The sequence below is a fragment of the Protopterus annectens genome, chromosome 7.part0 (assembly GCF_019279795.1).
Source record: "Protopterus annectens isolate FY-2018-M chromosome 7.part0, PAN1.0, whole genome shotgun sequence".
Taxonomy (NCBI): domain Eukaryota; kingdom Metazoa; phylum Chordata; order Ceratodontiformes; family Protopteridae; genus Protopterus; species Protopterus annectens.
This window is the reverse complement of record NC_056739.1, coordinates 43,964,447-43,983,517: the sequence shown is the minus strand read 5'-3', so window position 1 is coordinate 43,983,517 and position 19,071 is coordinate 43,964,447. Positions and strand designations below refer to the sequence as shown.

The window sequence follows — 19,071 nt, the reverse complement described above, 5'->3', positions numbered from 1 at the left end:
ATCACCTCCCTTCTTAACCTAGCTTCCACTACTCTTTCCCATAACTTCATGCTGTGACTGATCAGTTTAATCTCTGTGTAGTTACTACAGCTCTGCACATCACCCTTATTCTTAAAAATCAGTACCAAAACACTTTTTCTCCATTCCTCAGGCATCCTCTCACTTTCCAAGATTTCATTAAACAATCTAGTTAAAAACTCCACTGCCATTTCACCTAAACACCTCCATGCTTCCACAGGTATGTCATCTGGACCAACAGCCTTTCCGTTCTTCATCCTCTTCATAGCTATCCTTACTTCCTCCTTGCTAATCCACTGCACTTCATGATTCACTATCCGCACATCATCCAACCTTCTCTCCCTCTCATTCTCTTCATTCATCAACCCCTCAAAGTACTCTTTCCATCTGCTCAACACACTCTCCTCGCTTGTGAGTATGTTTCCCTCATTATCCTTTATCACCCTTACCTGCTGCACATCTTTACTAGCTCGGTCCCTCTGTCTAGCCAAACGGTACAGGTCCTTTTCTCCCTCCTTAGTGTCCAACCTTTTATACAACTCTTCATACGCCTTATCCTTCACCACCTCTCTCTTTCCATGCATCTCATCTCCTTATACTCTTGTCTACTTTCTTCATCTCTTTGACAATCCCACTTCTTCTTCGCCAACCTCTTTCTCTGTATACTCTCCTGTACTTCTTCATTCCACCACCAGGTCTCCTTGTCCTCCTTCCTCTTTCCAGATGTCACACCAAGCACCCTTCTAACCATCTCTCTTACTAGCTCTGATGTAGTTACCCAGCTATTCGGTAACTCTTCACTGCCACCTAGTGCCTGTCTTAACTCTTCCCTGAACATCACCTCACAATTACAATTTTTCAGTTTCCACCATTTGATCCTTGGTGCTGCCCTCACACTCATCCTCCTCTTCTTGATCACCAATGTCATCCTACAAACCACCATCCTATGCTGCCTAACTACACTTTCTCCGGCCACCAGTTTACAGTCTCCAATCTCCTTCAGACTGGCCCTTCTACATAAGATATAATCCACCTGTGTGCATCTTCCTCCACTCTTGTATGTCACCCTGTGCTCCTCCCTCTTGTTAAAATACGTATTCAACACAGCCATGTCCATCCTTTTTGCAAAATCCACTACCATCTGAACTTCTGCATTCCTTTGTTTAACACCATACCTACCCATCACTTCCTCATCCCCTCTGTTCCCTTCACCAACATGCCCATTGAAATCTGCTCCAATCACCAGTCTCTCATCTTTGGGTACAGTCATCACCACTTCATCTAACTCACTCCAAAATTTTTCTTTCTCATCCATCGCACACCCAACTTGTGGAGCATATGCACTAACAACATTCATCATTACACCATCAATTTCCAGCTTCATAAACATCACTCTATCCGACACTCTTTTCACCTCCAAAACACTCTTGTCATACTGTTCCTTCAGGATAATGCCTACGCCATTTCTCTTCCCATCCCCACCATGATAAAACAATTTGAAACCGCCTCTGATACACCTAGCCTTGCTCCCCTTCCATCTGGTCTCTTGCACACACAGTATACCAACCGTCCTTCGGTCCATCATATCAACTAGTTCCCTCCCTATACCAGTCATACTGCCAACATTCAAAGTTCCGACCCTCACTGTCACAGTCCTAGCCTTTACCTGCCTTCGGGCATGCCTTCCGCCTCATCTCCTCCTTCGGCCAACTGTACACACTGCAAATTTTGCATCAACCGTGATATGTAGCCAGACTCTGGTGCCTTTGTAAATACAACTACAGGATGTCTGTTGTCTGTAATGTAAAAAAACGGAGATGTATTTTGTACAGAATGGGGGAAAAAAACCCTTTCCAAACTGTAGGTATTTCTCTATCACTACGCGTTTTTATTTTAAGTGGCAGACAGTACAAACAGAGTGTTTCCTTGACAACATGAATAAGCCCATTTTCAATTATTAGGAAAGAACGCAATTGGAAGAAGATAACTTCCTGATGTTTATCATTAAGTTACTAATGAAATACTACTATCTATATTTGCATCTCTTGACAGCATTCATTAGATGTTCTTTGTGTTTCACTGTTGCAGTCATCACATTTGTGTTATCTGCTTGCAGTAGCCCTCAGTCGGCCTGATTATCAAAGTCTTGGATCCTGCGTCGGTTGCTGTTTCATCTTCCATGACGTCAGGTAGTCAGGGGTATAAAGCATGCAGCCAATGCCATTACATCAGTCTTTCTTGCCGTGTGGTGCCCGAAGTAGAAGCAGTATGCAAGTGCCGGTTGGCCCACTCCTGAAATTTTCATTTTCAAGTTTCAGAACCGAAGTCTTCAACTAAAGCTAAGTACCTCATTGGGGAAACTTTTTCTTGCTCTAATCCAATGTCAGTAAAAGTCAATAATTGTATTTCTTGTGGAAAGCAAATACCTCATAAAGATTTTCATTCGTACTGTATTCCCTGCCTAGGCCCTGACCACAATGTACCTCGCTATCGGTTTTGTGCTTTATTTAAACCAGGAACTTTTTGTCATTGGTATATTTTCACTTCTAAATATTTTGGTGCTCGGTTCAGTTATCCAGATATGTCTTCAGTAAGCCACCTGACTACCGACATTCCAAAAAAATTCAAAGATAAAGACAGAGACAGGCCGCCTAGGTCCAAAGCTGCCAATGACACTTCTCCTAAGCTAGTCGCCAGTTCCTCAGTGAGGTGCTTTCGCAGCCCCTGATACCCACTACTTCAGATTCACAGGCCTCTACTGAGACACATTCGAAGTTCGGTATGCCACAAGATGCTTCAACTGTAGAACCTGCGGATGTCTCTACCTTGGATGGGTCCGTAGACACTGTGCAGGCACCGGCTTCTGAGGGTGTATTCAGGCCTACTGACTTACATATTAAACCAATGTCATCTTCTTCTTCAAGGCCTAAAACTCGAACTGTGCCTAGGAAACTGATGCCCAGACCATATGGTCAGGCCTCTATGCCTAAAAAACAAATGATAAGAATGGCTGAAGACCTTATTACTTTAATCAGGGGAAGCCAACCTTCACCCTCTAAGAGACCTAGGACTGAATTTGCTTATGATACTTCTGACCAGGATTCTAAACTTTCTGTCTCCTCTGATGACCAGGATTTACCCTTATCTACCTATTAGGATTCTGATGCTGAGGACTCTATTCCCTCTGCTTCTCCCCCAGAGGATTTTTCCTTTGGTGAAACCTTGCACACTCTTAGGGAGCATTTTTACTGGGATAGCCAGGATTACTCTGATTCTTAAAAGAGGCTTAGTGATTTCTTACTCCTGTCCCAACACAGGCCTTTAGCCATCCCTCCTGTACTGGACATTGTTGACGATGCCTTTTCGGAATCTAGCTTGGCCCCTGACTCTTTACCTCCTGCTCCCAGAAAACCTGATAGATATTACAGGGTTCCTGATTCTCACAAGTTCCTTTTTAAAAATCCTACTGCGGATCCTGAGACCATTTCACAGGGACCCAAGGGCACTAAGGCTACTACTGCCAAAAATCCTACCCCCTCTGATAGAGATTCCAGGGCCCTGGATAGATGGGGTAAGAAGGTATACACCTCTGCAACCTTGGCCATAGGGCCTTAAATTGCCAATTTCATATGTTAAAGTATCAGCAGCATATTATTGGATTGCTTAAACAGAAAATTATGTTGATTCCTGATTGTACTGAAAATAAGGATTTACAGGATTTAATGCATTCTGCTGAACAGGTTGGAAAACATACTTTGCAATGTGGTTTTGATTCACTACAGGCATCTTGCAGGGCTGCTGTCACTGGGTCTGTACTTAGAAGGCATGCTTGGCTTAAGGAGCAATCTTTGCCAGATCATGCTAAAACTAAATTGCTGGATACTCCCTTAAATCAGGACCACCTGTTTGGCAACAAAGCTGAAGACGTTCTTAAAAATATGGAGGAAAAAGCTAAATCTATGCAAACTGTTAAAGATTTCTTACAAGTGCAGCCTCCTAGATTTAGTAGGCACTGGCTCTCAAAAAAAAAAATGGTCCTTTCCTGCCTCTTCCAGGCCTTCTCAGTTCAAACCCAGAACCAGCAGAACAACCAGGCTTCAGTCCCAGGGTATGCACAGGACTAAGCAGTGGGGGGCTCCCACTTTCAAATCAGGGAGTAGTAAGACTCCCCCTATGGTAAGCTGTCTCAATGACTTAACTTTAAAACTTCCAAGCACTTCTCAACTGACTGCTCCTTTGGGGGAAAGATCGCTCTGCAGGCCAAAAACTGGGAACTCATTACCCAGGACAAATGGGTTTTAAATACAGTGTCCCAAGGATACAGATTTCACTTCCACATGTTACCAACCCCAAACAGTTGGCCAGATCTACCCCCAAGTCAGTGGGCAGAGGCTCAAAAGCAAATACTCTCTCTCGTAAGATTAAAGGCTATCCAGACTGTACCAGAAAAGGAAAAGGGACACGGTTTCTACTCAAGACTTTTCCTGCTACCCAGAAAAGACAACTCATGGCGTCCTATCCTGGACCTATCTATCCTAAACACCTTTTTGGTTATTCCAAAATTCAAGATGCTAACTCTTCACCAGTTGCTTCCTATGCTAGGCAAAGATGCTTGGTTGGCAACACTGGATTTAAAGGAAGCCTACCTGCACATCCCAATCAGGGAATCTTGCAGAAGATATGTATGCTTCAAAGCAGGCTACATGCACTATCAGTTCTCTGCACTGCCCTTTGGCTTATCTACTGTGCCCAGGGTATTCACAAAGTGCCTAGCTTCAGTCATTGCATTTTGCAGGCAAAGAAATATTCAAATATACCCATACCTGGACGATTGTCTAATTCAGGCAGAAAGCCAGGACATACTTTTGAATTATCTGGCATTTGTTCAAAGGGTGCTAACTTGTCTGGGGTACACTATAAAAGAAAAGAAATCACAGCTGGTACCCTGTCAACAAATTATATTCCTGGGAGCAAGCTTGAACATAACTTCCTAGATGGCTTTCCTCACGCCAGAGAAACAAACTCATTTGACAACTTACTTCAGACTGGTGGCCACAAAAACCCTACTATCTGCAAGGCAAATATTGCAAGCCTTGGGGTTCATGGCCTCGTTCATTCTACTAATTCCATATGCAAGACTGCATATGAGGAAACTACAATTTTATCTAAAAAGTCTATGGTGTCAACATTCTCAGGATCTAGAAGCAATGATTCCTATCATACCTTGCCTACACCTAGAGTTTCTTTGGTGGGCAGAGGCCTGCCACCAAAACAAGGGACTACCATTCACTCTACCCCCTGCTGCCCAAACCCTAACAACAGATGCATCAGACTATGCATGGGGGGCTCACCTGGCAGGGAAGTGCATTCAGGGTAAATGGAACCCAAGTCAAATGCACCTGCATATCAATCAAAAAGAAATGTTAGCTGTACAGAATGTTCTGACAGCCTTCAGGGACTACATTCTTCCAGGAAAATTAACGGTAAAGACGGACAACACCACTGTTATGTGGTACATAAACAAGCAGGGGGGTACCCATTCCTATCCCCTCTGCAGACTAGCCATGGCTCTGTGTAACACAGCCCTGAGCTACCAAGTGCATCTACAAGCTCAACTCCTGCCAGGAAAGCTAACAGATGAACTAAGCAGGAATCTCATGGACCCACAGGAGTGGAAACTGGAACCAAAGACTTTCAACATGTTGATAAACAAATGGGGAGCCCAGATATAGACCTGCTTGCCTCCCTCCAGAACTACCAGTTGGACAAATTCTGCACAAGGACTCCCCACAAGCTAGCTTGGAAAGTGGATGCCCTGTCCTTCTGCTGGAATAATCTATCAGTTTATGCCTTTCCTCCTCTGCCTCTCCCCTCCAAGGTACTACTAAAGATCAAACAGGACAAACCAAGGACGATACTGATTGCACCAGACTGGCCACGTCAACACTGGTACCCCCTTTTGTGCAGTGTGTCACTGCTAGCTCCATGGCACCTGCCTCAGACCCCTACCCTGCTGTCACAGTAGGAGAGCCAGATGCTGCAGCCCCAGCTTCAAACCCTGAACCTGACAGCCTGGCTAATTACGTAATGTCTCCATTACCGTCCCACAGTAAACAAGTGTTTGATGTCATTTTGGAGGCAAGGAGGCCTAGTACTAGAACATTTTATGCTGAAAAATGGAAACAAATTCTGTGTCTGGAAACAAACTCAGGGGATGGCCACAGCAGCACCCAATTTACCTCAGATTCTTCAATACTTATCTGAGATGCTGTACATGGGTCTTTCCTTTTCCTCCATCAAAATTCACACCTCAGCCATTTCAGCTCATTACAACACAGAACCACCCCTCTTTTCTCACCCACTACTCAAGCAGTTCCTCAGAGGGGCCAAAAACTTAAGACAACCCAGAAATGCCCCAACTCCAGCCTGGGACCTTAACTTTGTACTGGAAAAACTCACTCTGCCTCCTTTTGAGCCAGCTGCAAGTGCAGAGTTAAAATTCCTTTCTTGGAAAACAGCTTTCCTTTTAGCAATCACTTCTGCAAGAAGGGTATCTGAATTACAGGCCCTCATGGCAGTGGAGCCTTTCATCATCTTTCATGTGGACAGGGTGCCCCTCAGGACCAATCCCTCCTTCATGCCCAAAGTGGTATCCAATGTGGCTCTTAATCAGTCCATTCATTTTCCAACCTTGTTTTCTAATCCACAGAACAAAGGGGAATGGATACTGAACTCCTTAGATGTGCACAGACAACTTAGATTTTACTTGGACAGGACTAAACCTCAAAGGAAATCTGAACAACTGCTGGTGGCATTTGCTGCAGGGGCAGAGTGGAAGGCTATTTCAAAGCAAACCATTTCTAAATGGATAGGCCATTGCATTCATTTCTGCTATAAGCACCATGAAAAACCTATCCCACAGAGGATTAGACCCCATTCCACCAGGGCTGCATCTACCTCTACAGCCTTTCTCAGAGGTGTCCCTACCAGAGACATCCTAGAAGCTGCTACCTGGAGTTCTGTGCATAATTTCACCAAGCATTACCATTTGCCAATTTTCTCTAAATCCAGAGCTGGCTTTGCCACTGCAGTCTTGCAGGGCCTTATAGCTGGTCCTAATGCTATCTAAATTCCTCCTCCCATCCTTAGCTTTGGGAATCTACCCAAATGTGATGACTGCAACAATGAAACATGAAGAACATAGTACAGTTGTGTACACTTACCATAAATGTAGATGTTCGAGTGTATTCACTGTTGCAGTCCTGTTTGCCCTCCCTCCAGCCCCCTGACTTCTTTTGGCTATACTTCTATGCTCCTTTACTATGCTTAAAAGCTTTTTGGTGTATTTGCTTTTTTGTTGGAGGTATATCCTTGCATATATATGTATTTAATTGCTTCCCATTAGGGGGGCGCCTGACATCTGGGGCAAGAAAAACTGATGTAATGGCATCGGCTGCATGCTTTATACCCCTGACTACCTGACGTCACAGAAGATGAGACAGCAACCAACACAGGACTCAAGACTTTGATAATCAGGCCGACTGAGGGCTACTGCAAGCAGATAACCCAAATGTGATGACTGCAACAGTGAATACATTTGAACATCTACATTTATGGTAAGTGTACACAACTGTATTTTTTTTTTTTTAGTATTCTGTGACCAGGCAAATACTTTAAATGAGGTTGCTGAGCTCTGAATCCAGTGTCAACCCATGTATTTTTGATGTTAATCTTAACAGGTGTATGTAAAATAATTAAATGGATAATAATTAAATAAAGAAGCTGTAACTTCTACATTTTACACACACCTTTTAAGATTAACATCAAAAATACATGGTTTGACATTGGATTCAGAGCTCAGCAACTGCATTTAAAGTGTTTCCCCGATAATGGAAAAGTACTGATTAAAGTTCAAAAATCTGCTATGCTTTTATTTTGTTAAGTTGTACATTAACATCAGTATACCTAGTTGGTTAAATGTTTTTTTTTTTGTTTTATCCTTTCACCTCAACATTTTTATTTTCTGCATTGAAAACACACACCCTGAAATGTGCACTGTAAGAGGTGAAGGGCTGGAGCAGCATTCTGAAAGGTGGCATGCAGTTCCAAAAATCCAAATTAAACTCTGCTGAGAGAAGACACATTTTAATTACATTTACTTCTAATCTCTTTCCTGATTTGGGCACCTGTGTGCTGTGAAAATGTGTGCAGAATGGCAATATTTGCCTTGCTACTTTAGGGCAAACAAAATACTTCCTAAATCTCATCTAAATATTGCAGAACATGTTAATAATGTAAGTATAATACAACAAGATACAAAACAAGACACAATGAAAATGCTAAAAGAATTTTATAAACCTGGTGTATGCATTGGTTAAGTCTATGGTTCCTACTGCATTATTTCACATTTGTCATCTGAAAATGTCCAATATGACTTTCAGGTAACTAGAAAGCTGTGTTTCATGATACTCTAGGCTAGCTGAAATCAGTTTCTCACACTGACACCTACAGGAGTGTTTCTAGCTTTCTGAATGACAAAGATGGCAGGTAATAACTTACACTCACTTGTTTCAGTCATCTGAGCATGAGACGCAGTTGTTTGAGCATAAAACCTCGAGGTGGCAGTCATATGATGTTCCTTCAGACACATTTAAGTGAGATTGTTGTGATTTGTGAGTGCTCTCATCTTGCAGTCTCTTGGGGAGACCACTGTTACATGTTCTGCTACTAATCAGTCTTTCTTTAAGGTGCAGAGTAACCTCAGAGTCAGAATAGTAAAGTAAGGGGGTATGAGGTGAGGGGTGCCACATGGGGTTGGAGCTAGCTTTCCTCCCTGATGAGTGCCTCCTTTTACTCATCATAAGGATGAGTCTGAATACGTGAAATACAAGGTGTCATTTGTGATGTGTGGTTGCCAGCCTACTGTGAAACAAGTCTGATATATAGAGGAGACCTAGCCGACCAGGCAGTATTGTCAGTTTAGCATAAGATGTGGAATAAGTCCACAAAGGTTAATTGCACCTCACTTCCTACTACGTTTACATTTCAGTTTTGTAATACTGCCATAGGAATAAGGCTCATTATCTCCGTAGGGGAAGATCTATTTAACTAGAGTTCCCAGTCCAACACAGCTTCATTAGGAGTTGGAAATTGCTGTTCCAGCTGTACACCTGCCTACCTTAGTGAAGCAGACATCCTTATATGCAGATGCATAGGTTTGTTGATGCTATGCACAGTTGTTTCAGCAATGCTGTTAACATGAGTGATGCAGCCCAACTGACTTACACCTAACAGTTGGCTGACTGTACTGTAACATGACTTACAGCACCTAACATTGGCTGACTGTACTGTAACATGATTCATAACACCTAACAGTTGGTTGACTATACTATAACAACATTTATAAAGTATTTTAGCATTACTGCCTTACTCTTTTTTAAGTTAATATGTCTGCATTAGCAGGTATATCCTTAATATGATAAATACTATGATTCTGCTGGGATTCTCATCGCACCTGAGGGTTTAATTTTGGGAGAAGCATGAATGTTAAAAATACAGCTCCTTTATACATTCTAAGCTGATATAGCAGTTGTTAAATTCTCAAACTCAATATATGTACATTTATATCAGTTGTTAAATTCTTAAACTTAACATATGCCTTGCTATAGTCACAGAAAGGAATTTAATAGCTGTGTCTTCTCATTTTGCACAGGACTCAGATCAATTTTACTGTGGCCATTGACTTCACAGCTTCGAATGGTAAGTATTTATTGTTTCTTTTTAAGATGGTCTTTAACCTGTCTGTGTGCATATCTCCCCTCCCCATCCTGTGTCTCCGTCCTGTTTTTGTTCTCTGTTATGACTTATGTTTACAGTGTTGTGCTTCAGTAGCAACTCTTGTCAGGGTACAGTTTTGCATCACCGCATGACCTTGTGACCTTTCTTTTCAAGTCTGAGGAGCAAGAGTGTGAAAGGTGAAGCAGGACCCATTATTCTCCCCAAACCCCCATGTTCAGCTCAGACAGACGTACTCCCCCCAAATCAGTTGCCAAACCATACCCACATGATGCCAGCACTGCTGCCTACTGTGAATACAGTATGAATTGTATTCTGGGCAGCAGGTGGTAGACAATCATGGTGATATGTAAAGTATTGTAAAAAATGTACAGTATCAAAAACAAGAGATGAAACTGTACACTTAACTGGTGCCACACAAAACAGGATAGAAGAACTAGAAATATACCACAATCTTCTTCATCTTTTGGCTTTTCCCGGTTAGGGGTCACCACAGCTGATTACCTCTCCGCTCATGATTGGCAGTAGAGTTTTACGGTGTCGAGTTGCCACCCCGGCACCCAACCTTCCACAGAAGGCACACACATGCACGCACTCATGCCTTGGGCCAATTCTAGAGTGTCCAATCCACCTACAGCATGTCTTTGGGATGTGGGAGGAAACCGGAACACTCAGAGGAAACCCACGTGACCACAGGGATGACATGCAGACTCCGCACAGAAGGCACCCCAGCCAAGGATCGAACCAGAGAACCTCTTGCTGTGAGGCAGCAACACTAACCACTGAGAAATATACTGCAATATATACCAAAATACAACAGCCACAGGTTTCTGGCATTTTTTTTCTACACTCCAGATATTCTGTAAATTGTATCCAAAATGTCTTCCCAGTAAGTAAAATTTTGCATATTTGTCCATGGTCAATAAAATAAGTACATTTATTTACTGACTATAATCCTCAGTAATTTAGAAGAAAAACAAGTATTTTATCATGGACAGAGCAAAAATATGAGACAAAATTGTGCCTGTTATGAAAATTGTGCCCATTATGAAAATCCTTCACAAGCGAAAGGAATAGTTTAGGAGATTTAGCCCTGAGAAAATTAAGCGCAACAAATCCTCTTTACAGGTCAAACAGAAAATAATTTCTAAGCTTAAACACAGCAGCTAATAAAACCAAAATAAATATCTTTTAACTAAGGCAAAGTAGATGACATTGTTTTGTATTTATTTACTCATAATAGAAGGAGAATAAGAATTTTAAATTTAATGTTCTGTTTCATAATCTGTCATTACATACTTTCAATATAAAACAACTTACTACACACTCTTCCTTACATTTCAGTGACTAAGCAGCCTTTACCTGAATCTGTAGTGTCAGGATTTTAATGTGAGAAACAAGGTACACATAAGTGTCGTTCCTGCAGTTAGCTGCTTACACTATGAGATGCCACTAGGCGTCCACTAAACCCCTTTCTTTGGGGATGTTTATAAGTACAAGCAAATTAAACCTTTCTCCACAAATGATCCATCCTGCAGCAAATTATCATCTAGGAGGAGAGTGTTTTCCAAGTATTTGTGGAATGAAAGAATAGTAACAGTTTGAAAATATATATCACATTAGTTCGGGTAATTTCGGAAAAGACGATTCCGATCTGTCCAATGCCTTCATGTTTATCACCTCCCATTCCAGTCAGTGGATTTGTCAACCAAGAGGAAATAAAGTACTTGGTTAGTATCGTGTTTAAAGGTTGTAAGGTGGAATAAGTGTGCCAAGATAACAGAGTTATAAAAAGCAGGAACACTTACCGGAGAGCGTGTGTATTCATGGGAATTATGGAATGTATTAACAGCAGTACTTGGCAATGCAAATGAAGGTGAAGCCCAAAAGTGAAAAAGAAAAAATATTGTGTAGCATTCTGCCTGAGATAAACAGAGCCCACATAGGCAGTGCAACATGTAGGTTTCCTGCAGAAATAAGGGTCATGTTGATATTGCCTAATGTTTTGGGCATACAGCATCAAAATAAAGACCTTCACGAGTTATCAGTGTTGTAGTGGCAAATACATTTGTAATTATATAACAGCTAAAATTACTTTTAACAAATCAAATACATGCATCAGAAAAATGAAAGCCATTTGTAGGCACATCAGAGTGTTTAGTGAGATGTATGAAAAGTTGACATAACCTGCTCCCAACAAGATTCCTTAAATTAAGAGCTGTGCAATCATCCCTTTTATACAGAATTAAAGCTGTTGCACTTCTGTTAACTGATGAATATTTTCTAGATATACATTTGTCACCTTGAAAGTGAACTGCCACATTTCATTTATTTTTTTCTTCTAGGCAGATTTCATCATCAGGAAATGTATATGCTTAGTCCACGTATATGTATACATGACTTTTGCAGCTATTACTGTTTTGGCAAGACTTCAAATAGTTATTTCATAAACAGTCTAGACAGTCTAACTAGAGTGAGTATCACTGCAAGCAAGCAGTAGATTTTCCAATATATGGCTACCACTGGAACTTTGACCGCATAATTGTTTGATATGACTGTGTAATAAAATATTGGGGCTTCATTTGGCATGTCCTATCTCTGAAGCAGTAGTGTCCAACAGATTGTGCTAGAAACCCTCATTCTCTGCTTTATGGGTGACATCACATGTTGCGAGTGTTGATAAAGAAAACTGAATTGCAAATTCTGGCTGCAGTCCCTTTGACTACTCTTCATTATGTTACTTCTAAAGCAGTTTGGTAGTTCAGCTGCACTTCCATAAGTCATAGGTTCATAGGTGATTACTAGGCTAATGGCACAAGAGCCTTTACAAGCCTAGCTAATAATGTCCAGGATGTGACATCCCCAGATATGGGATGAGGTAGTATAAGGGTAGTGAGTCTTTGGGTGTTGGAACCCCGAGACATTTTACAGACTGCCTCTGTCCATAAGGGCCATGGGCAGTACTCCAGGAGCGAATTTATGTTTCCCCATACATTTATCCATATTCTTTTTAAGAGAGTGGGGGATGGGCTTAGCTTTAAGAAGATGGGGAGTTTTATTCTGTAGATGATAGCCTTTGGGATATAACTCTGTCTGTCCAGCAAGTTCTGTTAGAGTTACAAATAAGGTTCACATCCATGAAACTCTTAACTCTCATATACTTTATATTGCAAATATGTAAAATTTTCATCAGGGCTGGATCAGAGAATGCCTTGCAGGTAAGGCATAAGTCACCTTTCAATAAATGATATGAGACAGAGTCAATGGCTAGGGACTTTAATCAGTATGCATAAGACGTGTATTATGCTTTGTATTTTTTAATGAGAAACCTCTGGGGCTGCTCCAACTGGTGTAACTGCATGGTTAAGTTCATGCAGAAGAGAGCATTATATTCCATTATGGCCCAATGAGGGCAGAGTACAATGACACTATGACTTCCTTTGAACTTGATGCCATGCCGTTACTTATAAGTTGAGCCACACAGAAGGATTTCCTCACTAACATAGCTACCTGCTGGTGAAAGTTTAGGATACTATCCATCTGTGTTCCCAGGTCCCTCACCATTGGGTCTACTTTGGGAGTGTGCTATCAATATAATTTACAGGGATATCTGATTTACAGAGGATATTTAGTTTCAGACCATAGTTCTGGCATCAGTACTCTTCCATTTTTAAGCCTGTTTCCATGATGTCAATATCATTTGGGGAGTCAGTGATTGCTCCCAGCTTACGATCGTTAGTGAACTTGGTGGGCCAGAGTCCCCCAGCATTGCCCTTCACTTCAGTATATACCAAACAGAATGGATCCCAACACTGAGCCCTGTGGGCCACCACTAGTAACAGGTTTCTTATCAGAAGTGGATACACCTATTCAGACAACACGTGCCCTGTCAGTGGGGCAGTTAGATGTCCATCTGACAATATAGGTATTAATTATCTATCTCATCATAAAAGGGTTCTCATCCAGGAAAAAAGAGGTCATTCTCCCCCTCTACTCGTCACTCATTAGACCCATTATAGAGTACAACGCCCCTTTTGGAATGTACCTCACAAGACATCTGCAGCAGCTGGATAGGCCACAGAAGTACATCACAAAGAGGATTACTGGCCTCAAACAAATGCCCTACACTGACCGCCTCAAAAAACTCCAGCTTTACTCCGTAGCATATCGCCTACTCCGAGGTGATCTCTGCCTAACATATAAAGCTATGTCAAACCCAGAGCTGTTGGACATGCTACACCTAAAGAAATCCCAATCCCTCTGAGCTACATGCTCTAGGGACCTAAACCTTGCCACCACAATAAACAAAACATGCCGGAGGGATAGATTCATGTCCCAGAGACTTCCCATACTCTGGAACAAGCTACCCATCTATGTCAAGAAAAGTTCTTCATTAGCACTCTTCAAGAAAAATCTTGATGAGTGGATGGGAAAAAGGAAATACACCCCGGGGATCACTTCTGTGTCTCTGCTGGACAGTGGCACAGGAAAATAACTTTCTTGGGTGGTGTAAGCTATGGTACCTTACTGGCTAGGCTAACGTAGGCCCTTGGGCGGATAGCCTAGTACCTACCTATGATCTCTGAGGGGGGTTGTGTTGAAAACTTTGTCCAGGTCTAGATAAGCATTGTGCACCATTTTACCTTTATCCATAGCCCAGGTGACTTTCTCAAAAATGTCCACCAGACTGAGCAGGCAAGACCTTCCTTAGACAAAGCCAAACTGGGTCTGGTCCAGTGTTTGGAGAGTTCCTATGTCTTTATTGATCAGACCCATGATAATTATCTCCATCACCTTGCAGATAAGACTGGTCAAGCTTATGGGTCTGTAGTTCCCTGAGTCAGTTGATGGACCCCTCCTTGTGCAGAGGGACAACAGTTGCAGTCTTCCATTCCTCTGGGACAAAGCCCATCTGAGGGCTGTGGTTAAAGAGTGTTTCTAGTCCTGATAGATTCTGTTTTAAGCTATTTAAGAAGCATCCTGGAATGTTATGGCTGTTTAAGTGTTGCCATACACAGTTAACTCGTTACATTGCTGAGTGCTTCCCATGAGGTTACAAACATAATTAAAATAAGCCTTATGGTTATCTTTCACTTGGGAGGCTATATTTGCCTCATAGTTTGCTTTGGCAGATTTGACCAGCTGTGTAATTTGTTTGTTTAGAGTGGAGAGTTTATTTTTGCACTGTTTTGTCTATTCCTTTTTCGCTTTGGAAAGGATTTTTTTCCTTTTGTTGAATAGCCTATTTATGCTAGTGGTCCCCCAGTGTGGTTTGTTTTTGTCAGTAATCAGAGATTTGACTTGGACAGGTACTACCTTCTCTATGCAGCTATGAATGTGGTTGTGCAGTGCTTTTGTGTACAGCACAGAGTAGGCCTCAGTCTCATCCAGGTTCAGAGGGGCCTGGATGTTTAAAAAGCTGTCACTTAGTTTGAGGTAATTAGCCTTAGCAAAGTTCTTAATATGTTTGGAATTTTATGGGAGTTCTAGGCTAGTTTTAATACTAAAAGAGATTATTTTGTGGTCAGACCTTACCAGGGAGGACTTAATGAATGAGAGCGAGCAGCATCCCCCCCATGTTCATGAGTACTAGATAGAGGGAGCAGCATCCCTCATGTTCATGAGTACTAGATAGAGCGAGCAGCATCCCCCCATGTTCATGAGTACTAGATAGAGGGAGCAGCATCCCCCCATGTTCATGAGTACTAGATAGGGGGAGCAGCATCCCCCCCATGTTCATGAGTACTAGATAGAGGGAGCAGCATCCCCCCCATGTTCATGAGTACTAGATAGAGGGAGCAGTATCCCGCCATGTTCATGAGTACTAGATAGAGGGAGCAGCATCCCCCCATGTTCATGAGTACTAGATAGAGGGAGCAGCATCCCCCCATGTTCATGAGTACTAGATAGAGGGAGCAGCATCCCCCCATGTTCATGAGTACTAGATAGAGGGAGCAGCATCCCCCCATGTTCATGAGTACTAGATCTAGGATATTTGTACCTCTAGTTGTGGAGCTAACTAGTTGCTCCAGGGTGTTTGTATTGACAAAGTCCAAAACCCTCTAAGCAACTGAATTATGGGTGATTTAAGTCTCCTGGGTTATGGAGGGATAGTTGAAGTTACCCCATAAGTATGGTGTTAGGCTGAACTTTAAGAAATTCCAGTAGGTTTTGGTAGGAGGTTTGGTTTTCCAGACTCTTGTTGGGGTACTGTAGCTAGCAAGGATGTGATATGGGCCGCACTTATGGTTAGTTGGACATGGAGCGGCTCGAGTGAGTTGTGTTGTTGGACCAGTCTAGCACCACCTCCTTCCTTTGTTTTATCCAGAGCTGAGGGGCATTGTACCCTTTAATAGTCGGGGTGCTTTTCATGGTTCTGAACATTGTTTTTGAGACTGCACTGTAGACTGTCTCTACAGTGGTGAGGAAATCATTCTGTGTTGTGTAACTTATAAACAAAGGTATGGCATCTAACTCCAAGGAAGTCATTATTCCTCTGTATTTGGCATTCATCAGACCTATCATTGAATACAGTGCCCCCTTTGGTATGTACCTACAGGCATATCCAACAAGTGGAATGTCTAAAGAGGTTTCTCACTAAAAGAATACAGGGTATAAGTAAAATGTCCTATGCAGACCACCTCAAGGCCCTATTCCTGTATTCTTTCTCCTACAGGCCTTTGAGGGGAGATCTATGCCTGACAAACAGGGCATTGTCAGACCCCACTCTGATGGCCCTCCTGCATATCCACAAAACAAACAGCACCAGAGTTACCCATTATAAAGACTTAAACCTTGCCTGTGATATAAATAGGACCTGCTGGGGAGACAGGTATGTATCCCAGACACTACCCCATTTATAGAACAGGCTCCCCATCCGTGTGAAGCAGAGTTCCTCCCTAAACCAATTCAAGTGCAACTTGGACAATTGGATGGGAAACCAGAAATTCATCCCTGGTTTGGCAGCTATGTCTCTAATGGACACAGGTAACCTGTAAATGGTTCATCTCCCAGGCCCATGCTTACACATATCAAGGGTATCAGAACTTTTTAGAGATTTAGGATGCATGTCTAGGCTTAAAATGGCCCTTGTGGTCATTAGCCTAGTAAACACCTATGAACATATGTCTGCATTCTCCAGGGTGAGGAGTGTTTCCAGGGAGTGCAATTTTTATTTAAACTCCTAGCATTGAGCAGCAGTATATTTAGTGATTTTTGTTATGCTGGAGGGTTTAACAACTTGACACAGACTAAAAAAGGCACTATGGGAATAGATAGTTTTTGCCACTATCCAGAAGCCAAGTGGTGACATGTGTAAACCATCTATGGAAAAGCATTCTGGTTTGTCAATCATGTCTCCCCAGGCTGAAAGATATTGGATATCCTTGCACTGACACCAGGATCTAAGCCAATTGTTGAAGTTCATCATTTTTTGATGGTACTGTGGCATCATTACTGGTGAAGGTAGGATGCTACTCAAAGCTAGATTCTTACCCACCTGGGACACATCTTTAGAGAGCTTCATAATATCTCTTCATATAGTTCATTGAGGTACTTCTTAGGTCATTTACACCCACAATGGACTATAACCATGTCATACTGGTACTTGTGGTTTAAAGACCTAAGTGCATGTTTGATCTGGAGGATCTTGTCTCCAGAAAGACAGCTCACTATGATGTTCTCCTTGTGTAGCCTTATGGACTTAGAAGTGGGGCTAGTATGATTTTCAGAGTTGTGATGTGTGAGGTGCTGTCTTTTTAACTGTGTGCGGGGCCACTGAGAGATACTTTTAGGACATCCTGGAGGTTTGGGTAGATTACAAGTGAGTACATCTGCATATGTGGGTCTATGTGTTTGCTCCTTAGTGTTGGTAGTCAATGTTTTGGGTGTAATGCTGACAACCTGGTTTGCATTTTTCATGTGTGTGTGTGAGAGAAATTTGCCTCCAGTGTCATTGTGTATCTACATCTTTCACACACTGTGTTTGTCTGTTGTAAAATTAAATGGTTTTCAGTAACCATGAGGCAGTTACTACACTGCCTCAGGATGCCTATATCCACCAGGCCAGAAATAGAAAGAGATGACAGGGAAGCACCTATCCATTATATACCAGATCCTTAGTAAATGGGAAGGAGTAGGGGAGAGTCACTTAAAGGTGTGAGTGAGAGTGTTTAGTAGTACACTATTAGATCACTACAGTGGTGCTGCCCTCTGCACAGTCTGGCAGCTCTTCCAGCAGCTGTGAACAGTGTGAGACTATGGAGGGATTTCCTATAGTGGATTTTAAACTGGAGAGTTTTGCTGATATACAAGGGACAGGTAACTGCATTTGCATGATGCGCATATGCCAGCAGAATGAAAGACTTGTACACAGTTAAGCCCTCAGGCCAATCAGATAAACATACAACAAGCTTAACACCAGCAGTTCTCAACTCAAAGGTTGAATCAACCCTCTGCCATCACCAGAGTGCAGAATAAAACCCTCTTAATGTAAAACAAACTGTTTTTTACCTCAAGTGCAGTAACAAATGCTTTGTAACAAAAGGCAGAACTCCTGCAGTATCTGGAACCCTTGGAAATAATTCACAAACCCTGAAAAATGTTCCCAAATACAAAAGTACAAACAGGATGGAAGACTTTTGCACAGTTAAGCCCTCAGGCCAATCCGCTAACATACAATAAGCCTTCCACCAGCAGTTTCCAATTATTATGGGTTGAATCAGCCCTCTGCTCCCACCTAGGGTTGCCACCCCTCCATTTTTTTTCTGGACTATCCAGAAATCAAACTGATTCTCCGGTAGTCCGGAAAACACTGTACAAACTCTAGTATTCTGTATCAAGAAGGAAACAGACTATTGGAGTTTGTAAATCGGTTGATTTACTATGCTTTTTTTTTTTACAGAAAAGCATAGTAAATCAGCTGAAAGCAGGCAGCAGGAATGAAAAAAGAGGGCATTCCCCACCGAGTGATGTCATTGTGACATCACAAAATGGGCAGAATGTGGGTGGGAGAGGGGGTGGCCAGAGTTACTGGTGATGCAAGGGGTGTGGCTTTACTCCGGTTTTCGCCCCGAAGGAAGGTGGCAACCCTACTCCCACCAGAGTGCAGAATAAAACCCTCTAAATGTAAAATGAACTGGTTTTGTGCACAAGTGCAGTAAAAAAACACTTTACAACAAAAGGTGAAACTTCTGCTGTATCAGGGAATCCTTGGAGGTGAGTTCACAAACCCTGAGAAATGTTCCCAACTACAGAAAA

The 19,071-nt window shown here is 42.2% G+C and overlaps 1 protein-coding gene across 1 annotated transcript in view; it reads left to right on the top strand.

Annotated features, from left to right (window-relative positions):
• Nucleotides 1–19,071, top strand: part of LOC122806230 (copine-8-like) — a 4,689,459-nt gene that overhangs the window by 3,301,356 nt on the left and 1,369,032 nt on the right. Inside the window, exon 15 of the mRNA XM_044076480.1 lies at nt 9,731–9,777. Coding sequence (XP_043932415.1) covers nt 9,731–9,777 — 47 coding nt within the window. The remainder of the gene's footprint in view (nt 1–9,730; nt 9,778–19,071) is intronic.